A 19,871-nucleotide genomic window follows, 5' to 3' on the forward strand; every position below is an offset into this window, starting at 1 on the left:
TCATGTGCTTCCAAAAAAAAAAACATTGGAATTCATGCATGTAAATTAGGGGCCGGGCGCATGGATTAAGGGGGGTGGCCTCTTCCCCCGGCATTGGGGTCAGTGGGATTAAAAAAAAAAAAGAAGCCTCTTGCTTTGGTCAGAGGGAGTAATTGAAGGTAAGAGTAATAAAACACCCCCCTCCCTCCCCTGGCATTGGCAGTATGGTTAGAGTTACTGGGATTAATAATAGAGCCCCCACCTTCCCTGGCATTGGCATCAGTGGGGATCATAACCACCCCTCCCAGCATTGGGGTCAAGTAATAACACACATACATACACTCTCCTGGTTGCTGAAACCCTCTACACAGCGGCTCCCCCCTGAGCCGGGTTTCATTGCTGTCTGGTATCAATATTCTCTGGAATATGTCAACCCAACACTTCCTATTCCTGAATCCTGATATGTGCCTGCTGTACCATGTATGATAAAGTCTCCTGTTCTCTTTGTATTGCTTCCTTTGTGTGAAATCCCTGTTGATCCTGCCAGTCCCGCTGCTTTCCTATTAAACTGATGACACTAAACATGAGAGCACAGCATGGTCAGCTCTGCCTTTCATTTCCATTTTAAACTGAATGGTTTGAGGGGTTGAGAGTCACATATGCTTTAATTGATTCGTACATTTCTTTGTGTTCCAGGCGTCGCCTTCATACTAATACATGCTGTAACAGGTATGTGTAAAAAAATAATCTCTCTATAGAAGGGGATAATGGTATAATCCGGGGGGGGGGGGGAGGGGGGACATACAATTTGGGCACACTGTAAAGCTGTACAAGGGCCTTCTGGGACTTTGGGGGTCCATTCATACACATGTTGGTGGGAGCTCACTTCTGTCTAGATGTCGCTAGATAAGCGGGGGAGGAGTGTTCCGACTTGGCCAGTAGTTGAATGTGAGCCCAGAAAATGGTTATATACAGGGGCCCATAGGCTATAGTGTCTGCCACTGGGTGTAACATTAGGGTAATGCCCGCCAGGGCCACAGAGCAGATACGAGGATCTGTGAATGTCAAGGTGGTGATCCAGCCACCAACATTCACCGGAATTGACCAAACTTTGAAATATTTATTTGGTGAAATCTTGGTGCCGGTGTTTCAGGCATAAAAATAAAAAACTTTGGTGTGTGTGTGTGTGTATATGTGTGTGTTGTTTCCATTTCACATTTATACCTTGGAATTTCAAAGGAGGAGGGATTTTCATTTTTGGGGCATAGGTAGATGAAAAAATCCCCGGGGACAGGTTTAATTCACTGTATTATTTATATATTTATGTTAGATTTTTTTGGGCAGCGCTATCTCTTTAATATATAGTTTTCTAGAGAACGCATAGGTGATAGCAGCAGCAATTTTTAAACTTGATATCTTGCACTTTACCACTAGGTGGCAGCACAAAACTTTTTTTTTCTCTCCTATGTATGTCTAATTCCAAAGTTAATCTTGCTGGTCCAAAAAATCATTAACGTTCCTTTATTTTATTTTTTTTTTTACATTTTCAGTCCCTGACAGTAAGTGCCCACCGGATCAGATATATTATGATTGTGGAAGTCCCTGTACCATGATGTGTGCCAAAAGTGGCCCACGCCAACCATGCATTGATCTGTGTCTGATTGGCTGTTACTGTAAACCTGGATTCACATTTCTGGAAGGGAGTAACAAGACCAAATGTGTCCCCTGCAAATCAACCCTTAGAGGTTAAAGTGCTGACCCTCCCTCTGACAACCTGCTATGGAGAAGATTATAGGAAGCTATGATAAAGACAGACTGTGGCACTTGTAGTAGTTGCATTAATAAAAATATATATCGATATATATGATAGTGTTGTACTGTGACTGAACAGCAGGGGGAGACTCTGATACAGGAAACGTGTTACTAAATGTAACAGATACAATGTTGCAATGAAGCAGATACAATGTTGCAATTAAGAGGATACAAACTGCACTGTCATTGATTACAAAATAAAAACAAACATCTGGTTTCCCAGAGAAGCTGTTCGTGTTTAGTTAATAAAATCTAATAATCTCAATCGCACATCTCCGTGTCACTTTATATTCCTTCATTAAATACACCTCCATGTCATATAGATCAAATCTTCACCAACATACTAATCCAAAATACTGTATGAGGATGATGCTTGATGATATGCTTCTTCCTGCCTGCAGAGGACTGATGACATCATATCAACTTAGGCAAAGTCATAGATTGCTGTTTATGCCTGCACTATAGCCGAAAGATGGCTACAGCGTGGGCCTACATTGGCAGCAGGGCATCCATAGACTTTCTCCCGTGATCGAGCTGCCCATGTGCACCAAGCCCTATGATCCTTAGGACACAGATTGGGGTAAAGGGCCAATGACAGCATTACCTTTACCATGTGATCAGCTGTGTCCAATGACAGCTGATCACGATGTAAACACAAGCCAGTTATCGGCATTCCTTTCCTCGCGCTGACAACGAGAGGAGAGCCGATAACCGGCTTGTGTGAAAGGGGCATCTACACTGATAATCAGGGCACTCCCACCAGTGCTGCCAATCAGTGTCACCTACCAATGCTCATCAAAATTACCTACAGAATTTGTGAAATTAAAAAAAAAAAACAGTGGTGATTAAATACCACCAAAAGAAAGCTCTATTTGTGTGGGGGAAAAAAAGCTATAAATGTCATATGGGTATAGTGTAGCATGACTGCACAATTGTCATTCAAAGTGTGACAGTGCTGAAAATCGACCTGGGCAGAAAGGGGGTAAAAGTGCCCAGTAGGCAAGTGGTTAATTGATTATCTTTGATCGTCGGCTCCATCTACTGCCCATAATGCAGTATTTATATCCAATCGCATTACTGACCTTTTTGCCAATTAACTGAATTAACTACAAAATATTCTTCCAGCTCTTCCTTGTTATTACCACTTACTTTGCTCGCTTTTTGTTACCTTGTTCCAACTTTTTTGAGACTTGTTGCTGCCATCAATTTCAGAATGACCTCAATTTTTTTTTTCCGTTTAAAGATCTGATACAGTATGTTTTCTATTTTTATTGTGAATAAAATATGGGTTTTACGAGGTTTGCAGATCATTGTATTCTGTTTTTATGTAGAGTTTACACAGCGTCTAAACTTTTTTGGAATTGGGGTAATATTTCAGGAAAATATGTATTTTATGGACACTAGACAACCATAACATATATATACATTTTTATTATTATTTTATTTTTTAATTTGTAGTGTTTTGTAAGCGCGGGATGTATATTCTGGAGATAATGCCAGAGTTCCCTATATGATCTTTTTTAAATTCCTTTATTTTATTTCAACAATGCTTGTTACAGTGTGATATACATGTTATCAAGATCTATAACATTTAGTGAGTGATAAAAAAAAAAAGATAAAACAGAGGCATGAAGAGGACTTTAACAGAAAACTACCGTCGACTAAAGACGTGAACACATATTCATTCCTCTAGTTTACACGGTCTGCATAAAGAAAACAGAGCCTGAGTGTATGGGAAAGTCTGATGTTATGATTATCATACTATCCGTTTGCAAGCAGTTCCCTGAGATATGTCTCGTTTAAACTAAAGGCTCGTGTATTTATCCTTAGACAACAGGCATATAGATAAACCAAGATAACAAAGATTTTTCTCTTGAGAAGCTCTCCACTGACCGGGGGTGGAGATATTCCCTGCCGATCAGTAGAGTCCGGCAAGGGGCAACTAACGTAGAGTAATGAATACCATGATATTCAACATATCTGATCTAATCTTCCCTTAACCAAAGAAATATAGGGGGTTGTGTGAGAACCTAGGGAGAGAGGAGGAGGGGGGAGGGGAGGGAAGGGGAGAAAAGCGGGAAACAGTAAGGGGGGAGAGGCCAGAGAGAATGAGAGGCGAAGTGGAGGGGGAGAGGAAGAGAGAGGTAAAGAGAGGAGGGTGGCGGTGTCACCCTCCAGCCAGGCAGGGTCCTCGTATCAAGGAGTGTCCGCATTAAGTCATCTCCCGGAGGTAGGCCTCGGTGTAGATGAAGTGTTGCCAGGGGCGCCAGGTCTCCCGAAAGGCTTCCTCCCTGTCATGCAGGGTGGCCGTAAGATCTTCCATGTCCCGCATATCATTGACCCTTGCATACCACTGAATCTTCGTTGGTGGGATTACCGATCTCCAAAATAGAGGGATGCAGGCCTTGGCCGCATTAAGCAGATGTATGGTGAGTGAGGCTTTATATTTCTTAATTGAACTTCTAGAAAGGTGCAGTAAACAGGCCCCGGGGTCTCCCCCCAGTGCGACACCCGTCAGATGTTCGACCGTATCCGTCACCTCTTTCCAGAACGGTTTAATCTTGGGACAGTCCCAGAAAATGTGCAACATTGTTCCCTCTCCTGCTCCACAACGCCAACATAGATCCGGCACCTGCGGGAGAAACCTGTGAAGAGTGGATGGTACTCTGTACCATCTGGTCACAATCTTGTAGCAAGTCTCCTGGACCCTTGTGGCCAGAGATGATTTTTGGGCAAAGTGTAAGATCTTTTCCCTTTGTGTTTCATCAAAATGCGCTCCCAGTTCCGTCTCCCACTTAGTAAGGAAGGGGGGGACAAAACCTTCAGCCGGGGCGATCAAAGAGAGGTAGATCAGGGATAAAGAGTGGCGTATGGGTTCTCTGCGGTGGCAGATACGTTCCAATTCCGTAAGTGGGCGTGGGGGACCTAGAGTTCGGGCGCTTCGGCGCAAAAAGTTACGCAGTTGGAGACCACTCAGGAAGTCCAATGGCCTGTCTAGGGTTTCTATTCCCGCGGTTGTCTTGAGCTGGCCACCGGGATCCAGGAAGTCATGGAGGTGTGGCCATCTATCTCCCGCTGATAAGGCTCTAAAGATCGGCCCCTGGCAGCCCGGCATGAAGTCAGGGTTACCCAGGATCGGCACCATAGGGGAAGGGATAGGTGAGATCTGGGTTTTGCAAAAGGTTTCTCTGATCACTCTCAATGTGTTTCCCAAAGTTGGGTGTTCGGCAATGGATTTCGGGATCGGAGTGGTAAGCCACGGCCAACTCCTGGCCGTACCGTCTGAGTCCTCCATCTCCATGGTGACCCATTAGTTCCCTATATGATCTAACCCAGTGGCCTCTCAGGCCTCCAGCTAGCTGCAGATCCCAACCTCCCACTGTGCCTTCCAGCATCCTAAGTGCCTCCCAATCTTTCATAGTGGCCCACAGTGCCCCTCAACCTTTCACAGTACCCCAGGCTCCCTAAGAGCCCTCAGTCCCCACCAATGCTCCTAGCTCCCCATAGTGCACCCTAATTTGCTGCAGAGGCTGCAGCCCCACATTGTGCTGCCATCTGTGTCCCACAGTGCCTTTCCCCTCCCCCGAAGTCGAACTGACATGAAATTGTACTCGCACAATTTTAATCCCGCAGCAGTGTGAACCTGGGCTAATTATTTATTTTACTTTTGAGGAATGGAAGGTTTTGTAAGAATTTTTTGTTTTGTTTTTTAATTAAAATAATGTGGTTGCATAAGTGTGCACACCCTCTTATAACTGGGGATGTAGCTGTGTTCAGAATTCAGCAATTACATTCAAACTCATGTCAAATAGGAGTCAGTACACACCTGCCATCATTTAAAGTGCCTCTGATTAACCCAGGGGCGGATCCAGGGGGGGGGCAACGGGGCAATTGCTCCCCCCAAGAAATATTACTGACTGCTGAGTGTCTCTCTCAATGTTTAGAATCAGCAGCAGCGCCGGTGTTGTTGAACGGCCATGATTCTGGCCTGGACTCTCACTGGTTGCTAACGCCTGCCCGCCTGGCGTGTAGCAACCAGTGATGTCATGTCAGAGCCAAGGAGGAGGAGAGGGAGGTCCCAGCTTTCAGAGTGGAGCGGAGGAGCGGAGGATTTAACTTCTTCCTCCTCCACGCCTAGTGTGTGAATGTTGGCTCCACCCACCTCCTCCCTCTATCTTCTCCAGGGACAGCTCCAGCGTGGCGTGAGTGAGTGAGGGAAGGGAACTTCCTTGGCTGTAGCAGGTGAGAGGATTGTATGCACTTTGCATGCCACTTTGCAAACAGCATGCCTACCAATGCCTGACTCCTATCACAGCATCTGTTACACTGACACAGATCCTCTGTGTCTGGGAGCTGTCTGGGGGAGGGGCGCTGATGCTCTCCTAACCAGCAGGAGCCCGGGAGGAGGACATCTTACATGCTGTTATGATAAGGTCAGTACATTTGTTATGGAGGTGTTGTGTAATTATTGTGCTAGGGGACAGACTGCCAGCTTCCCCCCATGTAATGTGCTCTCTTGTGCCCACCATGTCATGTGCTGTGCATTGCAGTGCCCACTATGTTGTGCTGTGCCTTGCAGTGCCCCCATGTAATGTGCTGTGCCGACCATGTCATGTTCTGTGCATTGCATTGCCCTTCATGTGATGTGCAGTGCCCCCTATGTTGTGCTGTGCCTTGCAGTGCCCACCATGTAATGTGAAGTGCCCACCATGTCATGTGCTGTGCCTTGCAGTGTCTACCATGTAATGTGCAGTGCCCACCATGTCATGTGATGTGCCATTCAGTGCCCACCATGTAATGTGCAGTGCCCACCATGTCATGTGCCATGCAGTGCCCGCCATGTCATGCACTGTGCCCGCCATGTAATGTGCAGTGCACACCATGTCATGTGATGTGCCATCCAGTGCCCACCATGTCATGTGCAATGCCCACCATGTCATGGGCTGTGCCATTCAGTGTCCGCCATGTAATGTGCAGTGCCCACCATGTCATGTGCTGTGCCTTGCAATGCCCGCTATGTAATTTGCAGTGTCCACCATGTCATGTGCTGTGCCATGCAGTGATCCCACCATGTAATGTGCAGTGCCCACCATGTAATGCGCTGTGCCATGCAGTGCCCACCATGTCATGTGCAGTTCCCACCATGTCATGTGCTGTGCCCACCCTGCCATGTGTTGTGCCCAGCATGTAGTGTGTTGTGCCCACTGTGTAATGTGCTGTGCTGTTCAGCAGTGCCCACCATGTCATGTGCAGTTCCTAACATGTAATGTGCAGTTGCATTGTCCACAATGAAATGTGCTATGCCATGCAGTGCCCACCATGTAATGTTTTGTGCCCACCATGTAATGTGCTGTGCCATTCAGTGCCCACCATGTAATGCGCTGTGCCCACCACGTCATGTGCTGTGCCATGCAGTGCCCACCATGTAATGCACTGTATCCACCATGTAATGTGCTGTGCCATGCAGTGCCCACCATGTCATGTGCTGTGTTGTGACACCATGTCATGTGCTTTGCCCATCATATAAGGTCCTGTGCCCACCGTGTGCATGTGCTGTGTTGTGACACCATGTCATGTGCTTTGCCCATCATATAAGGTCCTGTGCCCACCGTGTGCATGTGCTGTGTTGTGCCCATCATGCAATGTGCTGTGTTGTGTAGTACCAACCATGTCATGTGCTGTGCCCACCATATAATGTACTGTGCCTACCTTGTAATGTGCTGTATTGGGCAGTGCCAACTGTGTAATGTGCTTTGCCCACCATTAAATGTGCTGTATCCATGTATCCACCATGTAATGTGTTGTGCCAACCATGTAATGTACTGTGCTATTCCCCCCCCCCGTGTTATGTACTATGCTGTGCCTCCCACAGACTCACCCACTCAATCCCACCCCCCTCTCTCTTTCACCCCCCTCACCCCCTCTTTCTCTCATCCCCTCTCTTTCGCCCTGTTCTCTCTCTCTCCCCCTTCACCCCCTACCACCCTCTCTCTTTCACCCTCTTTCTATTCCCCTTTTTCTCACCCCCTCTCTCTCGTCCCCTCTCTCTCACCCCCTCTCTCTCTCTTATTCACCCCCTTTCTCTCTCTTTCCCCCTCCCTCTCATCCCCTCTCTTTCAACCCCCCCCATCTCGCTATCACACCCCCCCCCTCCTCTCTCAACCACTGTCTCACACCCCTCTCTCTCTTTAATTTAAATTTAACAAAAAATTGTTTGTATTTTCATTTTATTTATTTCCATAAAAAGGCCCACCAAAATCCTTAGCACCAGGCCCATGTTGCTCTTAATCTGGCCCTGTAAGCAACACCTTTTTTTCTGCCAGTGCCCCTCCCGAGAATAGACTCTGGATCCGCCCCTGGATTAACCCCAAATAAAGTTCAGCTGTTCTAGTAGGTCTTTCCTGACATTTTCTTATTTGCATCCTACAGCAAAAGCCATGGTCCTCAGAGAGCTTCCAAAGAATCAGAGGGATCTCATTGTTAAAAGGTATCAGTCAGGAGAAGGGTACAAAAGAATTTCCAAGGCATTAGATATACCAAGGAACACAGTGAAGACAGTCATTACAAGTGGAGAAAATATGGCACAACAGTGACATTACCATGAACTGGACGTCCCTCCAAAATTCATGAAAAGACGAGAAGAAAACTGGTCAGGGAGGTGGCCAAGAGGCCTACAGAAATATTAAAGGAGCTGCGGCAATATCTGGCAAGTACTGGCTGTGTGGTACATGTGACAACAATCTCCCATATTATTATCTTCATATGTCTGGGCTATGGGGTAGAGTGGCAACATGGAAGCCTTTTCTTACGAAAAAAACCCATCCAAGCCCGGCTAAATTTTGCAAAAACACATCTGAAGTCTCCCAAAAGCATGTGGGAAAATGTGTTATGGTCTGATGAAGCCAAGGTTGAACTTTTTGGCCATAATTCCAAAAGATATGTTTTGGTGCCAAAACAACACTGCACATCACCAAAAGAACACCATACCCACTGTGAAGCATGGTGGTGGCGGAATCATGCTTTAGGGCTGTTTTTGTTCAGCTGGAACAGGAGCCTTAGTCAAGGTTGAGGGAATTATGAACAGTTACAAATACCAGTCAATATTGGCACAAAACCTTCAGGCTTCTGTGAGAAAGCTGAACATGAAGAGGAACTTCATATTTCAGCATGACAACGACCCAAAGCATACATCCAAATCAACAAAGGAACGGCTTCACCAGAAGAAGATTCAAGTTTTGGAATGGCCCAGCCAGGGCCCTGACCTGAATCTGATTGAAAATCTGTAGAGGGCGGTGCACAGGAGATGCCCTCGCAAGCTGACAGATTTGGAGTGTTTTTGCAAAGAAGAGCGGGCAAATATTGCCAAGTCAAGATGTGCCATGCTGATAGACTCATACCCAAAAAGACAGTGCTGGAATAAAATTTAATAGTGCTTCAACAAAGTATTAGTGTAAGGGGTGTGCACACTATGCAACCATATTATTTTAGTATTTTATTTTTACTTCTCTCTAAACCTAAAACCTAAACCTACTTCTCTCTTCCACCTAAAAGATTTCAGTTTGTTGTTCATCTGAGTTGTACAGTTTATAGGTCACATTAAAAGGTGGAAAAAGTTCTGAAATTATTTATTTATGTGTCTAATTATTTTACGTCACAGAAACCTGCCATTGTACCAGGGAAGGGTGTGTGAACTTTTTATATCCACTGTATATGGACCTAACTATAATATATATATACAGTAGATATTCACAGTGAGCTATGGGATATTGTGGGTCAGATTTGTATGTGCAGAAATGTTCCCAGGAAGAGTGAATGGGGTTCCTATATTTACCAACAGGCATCAAAGTATCATGGAAAAAAAAAATCACACTCAAAGGTACCATCAGTGGCAGAACTACCAGGGTCACAAAGCTTGCACTTGCTACTGGGCTCTGGTTCCTCCCCCGCTGCAGAACATGTGAAAAGCTGTGACCCCCAAAGTTGTGCGACTTGCCTGTGACTTTTGTAGTAAGGGACTATATACAAGATTTTAGTAATACGAACGGTATCATTAGCAGTAATCAGCATGGATTCATGAAGAATCATTCTTGCCAAACCAATCTACTAACCTTCTATGAGGAGGTGAGTTGCCATCTAGATAAAGGAAGGCCCGTAGACGTGGTGTATCTGGATTTTGCAAAAGCATTTGACACAGTTCCCCATAAACGTTTACTGTACAAAATAAGGTCCGTTGGCATGGACCATAGGGTGAGTACATGGATTGAAAACTGGCTACAAGGGCGTGTTCAGAGGGTGGTGATAAATGGGGAGTACTCAGAATGGTCAGGGGTGGGTAGTGGGGTCCCCCAGGGTTCTGTGCTGGGACCAATCCTATTTAATTTATTTATAAACGACCTGGAGGATTGGATAAACAGTTCAATCTCTGTATTTGCAGACGATACTAAGCTAAGCAATAACTTCTCCACAGGACGCGGAAACCTTGCAAAAAGACCTGAACAAATTAATGGGGTGGGCGACTACATGGCAAATGAGGTTCAATGTAGAAAAATGTAAAATAATGCATTTGGGTGGCAAAAATATGAATGCAATCTATACACTGGGGGGGGGACCTCTGGGGGAATCTAGGATGGAAAAGGACCTGGGGGTCCTAGTAGATGATAGGCTCAGCAATGACATGCAATGCCAAGCTGCTGCTAATAAAGCAAACAGAATATTGGCATTAAAAAGGGGATCAACTCCAGAGATAAAACGATAATTCTCCCGCTCTACAAGACTCTGGTCCGGCCGCACCTGGAGTATGCTGTCCAGTTCTGGGCACCAGTCCTCAGGAAGGATGTACTGGAAATGGAGCGAGTACAAAGAAGGGCAACAAAGCTAATAAAGGGTCTGGAGGATCTTAGTTATGAGGAAAGGTTGCGAGCGCTGAACTTATTCTCTCTGGAGAAGAGACACTTGAGAGGGGATATGATTTCAATTTACAAATACCAGACTGGTGACCCCACGATAGGGATAAACTTTTTCGCAGAAGAGAGTTTAACAAGACTTATTGCCACTCATTAAAATTAGAAGAAAAGAGGTCTAACCTTAAACTACGTAGAGGGTTCTTTACTGTAAGAGCGGCAAGGATGTGGAATTCCCTTCCACAGGCGGTGATCTCAGCGGGGAGCATTGATAGCTTCAAGAAACTATTAGATAAGCACCTGAACGACCACAACATACAGGGATATACAATGTAATACTGACATATAATCACACACATAGGTTGGACTTGATGGATTGGGGTCTTTTTTCAACCTCACCTACTATGTAACTATGTAACATTGCAGTCTATGGCACTCAAATCGCACCAACGTTGCAGAAAAGTAGTGCAGGGACCTTTTTTTATCATTGCGATCCAATGCGTCACCCATTGAAATGAATGCGTTTTAACTTGTCATGCGACTTTATGTGCCCCGGAAACATTAGAAAGAGCCCCAGCGGTCAGGAGGGCCCTTCATTGTTTCTTGCACTGGGGCCCTGAAGGTTCTAGTTACACATCTGGGTACCATCACCTAGGAAGGACAATACCTTAAGAGTCTTAATAAAGCACAATCAACATTGATAGGAAACATAATCGTGTTTTATTCACTGATAATTGACTAAAACACAGACGGTAAACTTATTTTGCAATAACACAACTACCAAGTGTACAACCAACATAAAATATGACATTAAAGAACATGATATATACAGTGTGTGTGTGTATATATATATAATTATGTTTTTAAAAAATCATTATTATACTTTTTTTGTTGCTGATAGATATAATCATCATATCATTATTATATAATTTTGTTGAGATATTTATATATATTACACACACAGCTAGCATAAGTACCAGAGTCTATCTTTATATCAGCTTCCTGTCATCTTCTGCATAGCCTTTCACTTGTAAGTCTTGAGTTTCATGGTTTTATAATGGGGGGCAATCCTTGGGAAGGACACAGCGGGTTTTATCATCCTCACTCAGCAGCACATAGCCAGTCTTACATTTACACCCAAAGACACATTGCATGGTACAGAACCGGGGTTCATTCATATTGCTGCATGTATCAGGACAGGAGCTCCCGCAGCCGTACGTTGTGTTCCCTGTACAAGCTCTGCATTTCTCTTCTTCGATGCAGCCTCCTGATCCATCCTCTACGTAGCCCTTCTTGCAGAAACATCCCTCCTTACATATCTTAATACATGGAGGGGGGTCAGGATGGCTGCAGTTTGCTGGGCAGGCAGACCCACAAGTATCGTATTCCTGATTTTCTGGGCAATCAGTATTGGCAACTGAAAATGTCAAACGAAAAAAAATATATATATATTATTGAGCCATTTCATGGAAATTAATGTAGCCACAAAATATGTAGAGGCTAATTTACTTATTTTGCTAAGGGGATGTATTTATTTAAAAAAAAAAAACAGAAAACTATTCCTCCTATGAAACTGCATGTACATTTGTGCTGTGCGAAGGAGGCAAACTCTATTGTTATTAGGCTGGTTTACATTCCAGATCAAATGTTATTCATTTATACAGAGTGGATGAGAAAAAGAATGTATCATGGCCACTAGATAGAGATGATGATCATAACAAAAAAAGTAATTATTTCCTATGACCATCATCACCATTTAGAGGCCATAATGCGGTAATAATGCATTATGGCCACTAGATGGAGCTGACACTCATAGTTAATGAGTATTTATTTCCTGTGATCATCACCTTCATTTAGAGGCCATAATGTGGTAATACTGCATTATGGCCACTAGATGGAGCTGACGCTCATAGTTAATGAGTATTTATTTCCTATGATCATCACGTTCGTTTAGAGGCCATTATGGCCGCATTATGGCCACTAGATGGAGCTGACACTCATAGTTAATGAGTAATTATTGCCTATGATCATCACCTTCGTTTAGAGGCCATAATGTGGTAATATCGCATTATGGCCACTAGATGGAGCTGACGCTCATAGTTAATGAGTATTTATTTCCTATGATCATCACCTTCATTTAGAGGCCATAATGTGGTAATAACGCATTATAGCCACTAGATGGAGCTGACACTCATAGTTAAAGCGGAGTTCCAGTCATATTTTTTTTTACAGTATTCAGCAGCATTAAATATAAAGAACAACCTGTGGAAAAAAAAAAAATTCTATTTACTCACCTTTTCAGGTCTGTTGCTAGGGGGTCCCTCGTAATCTGCCTCTTCCTCTCCAAGGCGCCTGACATCATTTCCCTGAGGCTGAGGGCTTCGTTGCAATCACAATGGGGGCGGGCACTACACATCCCGTTGTGATGGCAACATCGGAAGTGTAGGGCGCATGCGCGAGAACGAGCGGTGCATGCTGGTCACTCAGCTGCACCAGAGCCCGAAAGATAGTGCTTGTCCCACAAGCACTATGCAAACTGCCTGCAAGGAGGAATATAAATTATATTCCTCTACGAAATCTTCAATCCAGGTCCGATTCAGCACAAAAACGTGAGTGCTTTACATTAGGCTTAATAACAAAAGATGTGGTTCCTAGAAAAAAAAAATTAACAGTGGGAACTCCGCTTTAATAAGTATTTGCTTCCTATGATCGTCATCTCCACCTAGAGGACATAATGTGGTAATACAGCATTTTGGGCACTAGATGGAGCTGATGCTCGTAGTTAATAATTTTTTTATTTTCTGTGATCATCACCTTCATTTAGAGTCCATAATGTGGTAATACGGCATTATGGCCATTAGAGGCAGCTGACGCTTATAGTTAATAAGTATTTATTTCCTATGATGATCAGCTCCATCTAGAGGCCATAATGCGGTATTTTCTCTGAATAACATTTGACCTAGTGAGTGTAACATAACATTTTTGAAAATTATAAAATGAAACACATGAATACAAGAATACAAGAGTATTTGTTTATGTGTCTGAAACAACGAAACCAAGATTTTACAAAAGGAAGAGTTCAAATTTTGGTAAATGGCGGTAAATTTTGGTGAATGTTGGTGGGTGGGATCCACATCGGCATTCACAGGTCGGGCTATCTGTGTGAGCTTTTGTGCCCCCCCGGGTTACACCATCATTCCCTTCTATAGAAGGATTTAATATTTATATGTACCTGGTCCAGCATGGATTAGTATGAAGGCGACGCCTGGAAAACAAAAATTATTTTTATTAATGAATTAATTAAATTCATATTATTATTAATTATTTTAACAACAAAATATTAAAATAAAAAGTAAAAAATAACACATTTTGTACACTTTTTTTTAAAAGGAAGACACAACAGGACATGTGAGTTAATCTCTCCAAAATAAGGAAAGACAAATGTAACCAAAACAGGTGTCCCCATTGAAAGATTTCCCCTCTATTCCTGTTATGGGGACAACTATTAATGTTTGGATTTCTAACCACCAGGTATCATAGAGAGGGTGGATCTTCACAATGAGGACCTAGATGGCAACGGAACTCTTTATTTTACTTTTATTACTCTCAGTTACATTACATCAATGCTGGGGGTGGTCTTTCATTACTCCCACTCACACCAATCCTGAAGGGGGGGTTATTACTCTCACTGACACCAACCAATGCTGGGGGGGGTATTACACCCACTGACACAAATGCTGGTGGGTCTTTTATTACTCCCACTCACACCAATCCTGGGGGGGGTATTACACCCACTGACACAAATGCTGGTGGGACTTTTTTTACTCCCACTGACACCAACCAATGCTGGGGGGGTATTACTCCCGCTGACCCCAATGCTGGGGGGGTGGGGGGGTTATTACTCCCACTGACACCAACCAATGCTGGGGTGGGGGTATTTCTCTCACTGCTGCTTTTATTATACCAACCAAGACCAATGCTGGGTCACCATTCTGACCACAGACACATGGTCATTTTTGCTCCTACTAACTTCTAATGCTGGGGTATTAAATCCCTCCCCCACTACTGACCACAGCCTGGCCCCCAAATATTCTGATAGACAGTAAAGTGGCCCTTTGTTTATGTTTGGGGCCCCTGGTCTGAAGAGATGACTTCACCATCATAGATAACCCCGATCACACTCAGTACATGATTATCCATGGATGATTACTGAGCCGACTTCACTATAAATCATTGTAGACTTTATAAATGTATTTTACTCACCAATTAGTGCCAGAAGGAATGCAGAGGATGGCCCCATGATTACCAAGACTTTATCAGTTTCCTGAAACAAAGAGAAAAGATGAGCCCTACAGATGAGACACAGAAATATACACAGTATAAGCATTTACAGTATATTACAGGATACAATTTGAAATCACACTCTTCAAACTGTCAATAAGTAACTCTGCTCCTAAAATTACAAAAGTTCTTTTTTTTATGGGCAGTAGTAAAATGCACATTTATGGCCAGTAGATGGCGCTGAGGAGCACATAGATACATAGGTATTTGTAACAAGAAATACAATGTGACAATTCTAGAGAACGCCAGAGGGAATTGGCAATGAATGCAAACATTGCTTCTAATTCCCTCTAGCATTCTCTAGAATTGTAACATTGTATCTCTTGTTAAAAATATATACTTCCGATGCTCCATCTAATGGCTTTAATGGGGTATTTAACTATTGCCCATAATAAAATGGCATTAACTCAGAAGAGAAGAAAATGTGTTTTTGCCCAATTTGCACAAAACAAATGTAAAAAAATAATGAAAATTTGCTGGACAAATGGCTAAGCAAATCCTCTATGTTATATCCTCTCTCTCTGTCTGATAGACACTATTGTCTGATATTATGGTCTGCCCTAAAAATTTTGCAGTTGTCACTAGAACACTTTTATTAGACATCATCTCACTTCCTATTCTTTTTCTGGGACAGGAAATAAGGCAGAATTAATGTGGCAGGGAGACAACACAGGAGCACAGTGGAGAGACAGGTCTGTCCCTCGGTTCCCAGGTGGGGGAATCAGGAAGTGAAGCCTTGCGGCTTCACAGCTTTGTTCCCTACTGCACATGTGCGAGTTGTGCTGCGCGTCCTGACTGGTCCCTGCTGTTTTCTGGGACCTGTGTGTCTCCCAGAAGATGGGGGGGGGAGGGGCCGGACACAGCGTAGATCACCGCAGATTCTGTGGCAATCTATTACCAGAAGTGGGAGCAAATACCTGTATTAGACAGGTATCTGCTCCCCCCTCCCCCCTGAAAGGTGCCAAATGTGACACCGGAAGGGGGGGGATAAGCGAAAATTCAATTTTTGGGTGGAACTCTGTTTTAAAGCGGAGTTCCACCCAAAAATAGAACTTCCGCTTTTCAGGTTCCTCCCCCTCTCCAGTGTCACATTTGGCACCTTTAAGGGGGGGGAGCAGATACTTGTCTAATACAGGTATTTTTTTTTGAAGGCTTCACTTCCTGATTCCTTTACCAAGGATGGCGGTGGCAGCACCCGACAGCCGAGGGATAGATCGGCTTCGGGTGCCGTCATCGCGGGCGCCCTGGACAGGTAAGTGTCCTTATTTTAAAAGTCAGCAGCTGCAGTATTTGTAGCTGCTGACTTAAAAAAAAAAAATCGATGGAACCCCAGCTTTAACAACAAATTCAGATTGTAATGTATGACTGGGGAAAAAAATGCATTATGGCCACTAGATGGCGCTAAGAGGCATACTTATTTCTAACTATAGCCAGCACCATCTAGTGGCCATAATGCAGTATTTTCCCCATTTAAACATTTGAATCGCATAGCATGATTTTACACGTGTAATCTCCATCAGAAGCCCATGTGACAGGGTGACAACGCAGGAGCTAGAAGAATTACCCAAAATCTTAATGTAACTCCATTATGGCCACTAGATGGCACTAAGAAACATATTTATTTCTTGTAATAGTTAGTGTCACCTAGTGACCCTGCAACTCAACTGTGTGAATAGGGAAAAGACTGAATTATGGTCTCTAAGATGGCACTAAGAAACATATTTATTTCTTATAATAGTCAGTGCCATCTAGGGGCCTTGAAATTCAAATGTATATTAACATCAAATTCAAATTCAAGTATATGACTGGGGGGGGGGATGCATTATGGCCACTAGACGGCACTAAGAGGCATACTTATTTCTTACTATAGTCAACACCATCTAGTGGCCATAATGCAGTATTTTCCCTATTCAAACATTTGAATTGCATAGCATGATTTTACACTTGTGGCACAAAGAAACATTTACTTCTTATAATAGTTAGTGTCATCTAGTGGCCCTGCAATTCAAGTATATGACTGGGGGGGGGGAATGCATTATGGCCACTAGACGGCACTAAGAGGCATACTTATTTCTTACTATAGTTGAAATTCAGATGTGTGAATAGGAAAAATACTGAATTATGTTGACTAAATGGCACTAAGAAACATACAGTGGAACCTTGGTTTACAAGTAACGCGGTTAACGAGCGTTTTGAAAGACAAGCAACTTTTTTTTAAAAATTCTGACTTGGTTTGCGAGTGTTGTCTCGTAAAACGAGCAGAATTCAAGCTAATGGGCAGTGCAGTGCCGCATTTGGCCAGAGGTGCGGGGGCGCTGGGGACACTCGGAACGGTTCGGAAATACTCAAAACGACTTGGAAATACTCAGTTCCCGAGTGTTTCCGAGTGTTTCTGAGCTGTCCCTGAGTATTTCCGACTCTCTCCGGCGCCCACCCCCCCCCCACCTCTGGCCACATGCGGTATTGCATGTAATAGAAGTCAATGCGGAATGAATTATCTTCGTTTCCATTGACTTCTATTGGGAAACTCGCTTTGATATGCGAGTGTTTTGGATTACAAGCATTCTCCTGGAATGGATTATGCTCATAATCCAAGGTTCCACTGTACTTTCTTCTTTTTGTAGTTAACGCCATCAAGTGGCCATAATGCAGTATTTTCCTCATTCACACATTGGAATTGCATAGAAAGGTTCTACACTTGTGGTCTCCATCAGACGCCCAGGTGATAAAGCAGGCGCACACCTGGGAGTCAGGGACAAAGTGGTGTCACCCTATAACAAGAAAATGCCTGAACAAGGACCTTCGTTGCAGGATTACTCGGGAATCAGATTATTTTAAAATCTGAAAATTTAAAGTTATTGAAAGCAACTTTTGCCATTGCAAGGCATGCATTAACATGTTAAAGTTTGAAAAACTAATATTATGATACAAACAAAGCTGTAAAGTAACATTTAAATACATATATCTCGGAAATAATAAGTTGATGAGCGAAGTCTTTGGTAAAGAGCTAGAAAAATGCTGGAATATCTGGATGTGACACTGACCTGTGTGGTGTAGTAGTCGGTGGGTCCTGTATCAGGTATGGCCGGGTTTGGGATTATATAGGACGAGGGGTGGAGGTGTGACCATACAGAAGATGGGTGCGGAGCAGGAATTGGTTCCCAGTTCTCGTTGTTTCGGGATTTCCATTGTTGTAACACATACATAACATCATTTCGTCATCATTGTTCCAGATGTAAAATGCCAGCGAGGACGCGCAGGGCACCTATAATTAGTAGGTTGGCACACCATGGTGCCATAGTGTCATTTAATTGGGCTTGTCCTAATCCAAAGCTTGCCCTCGGGCATTCGGCTGATCCACTTCTGTCATCATCCATTATATCTGAGCTTCAAATCTACATAGATAACTTCCTGACATGAAACAATTGGCAGCAACAGTATCTTTTATTTTATTTTATTTATTTTTTAATCTCCACATTTTATCCTTAAAAGCCTTCCTTGAGATCCAATCAGTGACTTTGCCTAGGCTCCTGGTGCCCAACTTGTGGCCAGGGCCCCTGTGGTATTTTTTTGTGTGCCCCTATAGACACTAAACTGTGTTTCCCTATTGCCTTATTATCCACTTGACCTCTGGAAGATTTACCCCCCCTTCATGACCAGGCCAATTTTTTTTTTTTTTTGCGATAAGGCACTGCGTTACTTTGAATGACAATTGCGCGATCATGCAACACTGTACCCAAAAAAAAATAAATGAATGTCCCTTTTTTCTTCATAAATAGAGATTTATTTTGGTTGTATTTGATCCCCTCTGCTGTTTTTATTTTTTGCGCTATCAACAAAAAAAGAATGTCAATTTTGAAAAAAATAAAAAATTTTTTTTACTTTTTGCTATAAAACATATCCAATAAAAAATGTAAAAAAACTAATTTCTTCATCAATTTAGCCCATTCCTTGTAATAGGAATATTTAGCCCAATATGTATTTTGCTCCATATTTTTGGTAAGAAAAAATAAATAAATAAAAAAATTATAAATAACAAATAAATAAATAAATAAATAAATAAATACATTTTACCAGTAATGGTGGCGATCAGCGACTTATAGCGGGACTTCGATATTGTGATGGACAAATTGGACACCTAACTGACACTTTTTGAGGACCAATGACACTAATACAGTGATCAGTGCTAAAAAAAATATGCACTGTCACTGTACTAATGACACTGGGTGGCAAGGGGTTATCATCAGGGGTGATCAAAGGGTTAACTGTGTGCCTAGCCTGTGCTTATTCACTGTGGAGGAGGTGCTCTGACTAGGGGGAAGGCAAAGGTCTGTGTTCCTGCTTTGCAGGAACACAGGATCAATGCCTTCCCTTCTGACAGAACGGCGATCTGCCTCGTTTACATAGGCAGATTGTCGCTCTGCCTGTGTACTGTGTAATCGTCGGATGCTAGCGGACATCGTGTCCGCGGTACCCCCTGTCGGGCTCCAGCTGTGATCACACGCGTGTGCGCCCTGGATCTGGACGTATCAGATCACATACTAGGATCTGCCAGTAAATGTACGGTGGGCGGTCCGCAAAGTATTTATAGCAGTGATCTTTGGCAGTCTCATGCAGGGCTGCTGTTAGAAATCACTGGGTGGGCAAAATGCTGCGACTACGTAGATCCATCCTGACACTACCTAAAATTAAGGGGGGGGGGGTATAGGTTTCCCGGGCCCAGTGAGATATTATGAAGCTTCCCACTTAACCAGAATAATGGAATGATGTGTGCAATATGAACCCAAACTGTGGGTTGATCTTGAACAGGCGACCATAGATACCGTGGTCACCTCTGCA

The 19,871-nt window shown here is 43.4% G+C and overlaps 1 protein-coding gene across 1 annotated transcript; it reads right to left on the minus strand.

The window, feature by feature from the left end:
- Positions 1-11,388: 11,388 nt before the first annotated feature.
- On the minus strand, positions 11,389-18,274 carry LOC141110351 (serine protease inhibitor swm-1-like). Its single transcript, XM_073601652.1, has 4 exons — positions 18,077-18,274; positions 14,955-15,015; positions 13,924-13,956; positions 11,389-12,108 (listed from the first exon to the last, which is right to left on the minus strand). The coding sequence occupies exons 1-4, from the start codon at positions 18,236-18,238 to the stop codon at positions 11,744-11,746; spliced, it is 621 nt and encodes a 206-aa protein (XP_073457753.1). The 5' UTR covers positions 18,239-18,274; the 3' UTR covers positions 11,389-11,743.
- Positions 18,275-19,871: the final 1,597 nt, after the last annotated feature.

The sequence above is a fragment of the Aquarana catesbeiana genome, linkage group LG10 (assembly GCF_042186555.1).
Source record: "Aquarana catesbeiana isolate 2022-GZ linkage group LG10, ASM4218655v1, whole genome shotgun sequence".
Taxonomy (NCBI): Eukaryota; Metazoa; Chordata; class Amphibia; order Anura; family Ranidae; genus Aquarana; species Aquarana catesbeiana.

What these genes read in the sequence shown, in the direction of transcription:
- LOC141110351 (XM_073601652.1), bottom strand. Translation starts at nt 18,238, where the DNA reads ATGTATGTGTTACAACAATGGAAATCCCGAAACAACGAGAACTGGGAA. An exon ending in ATTCCTTCTGGCACTAATTG is followed by an intron (nt 13,957 to 14,954) that starts GTGAGTAAAATA and finishes TTTGTTTTCCAG; the next exon opens with GCGTCGCCTTCATACTAATC. An exon ending in ACTAATCCATGCTGGACCAG is followed by an intron (nt 12,109 to 13,923) that starts GTACATATAAAT and finishes TGACATTTTCAG; the next exon opens with TTGCCAATACTGATTGCCCA.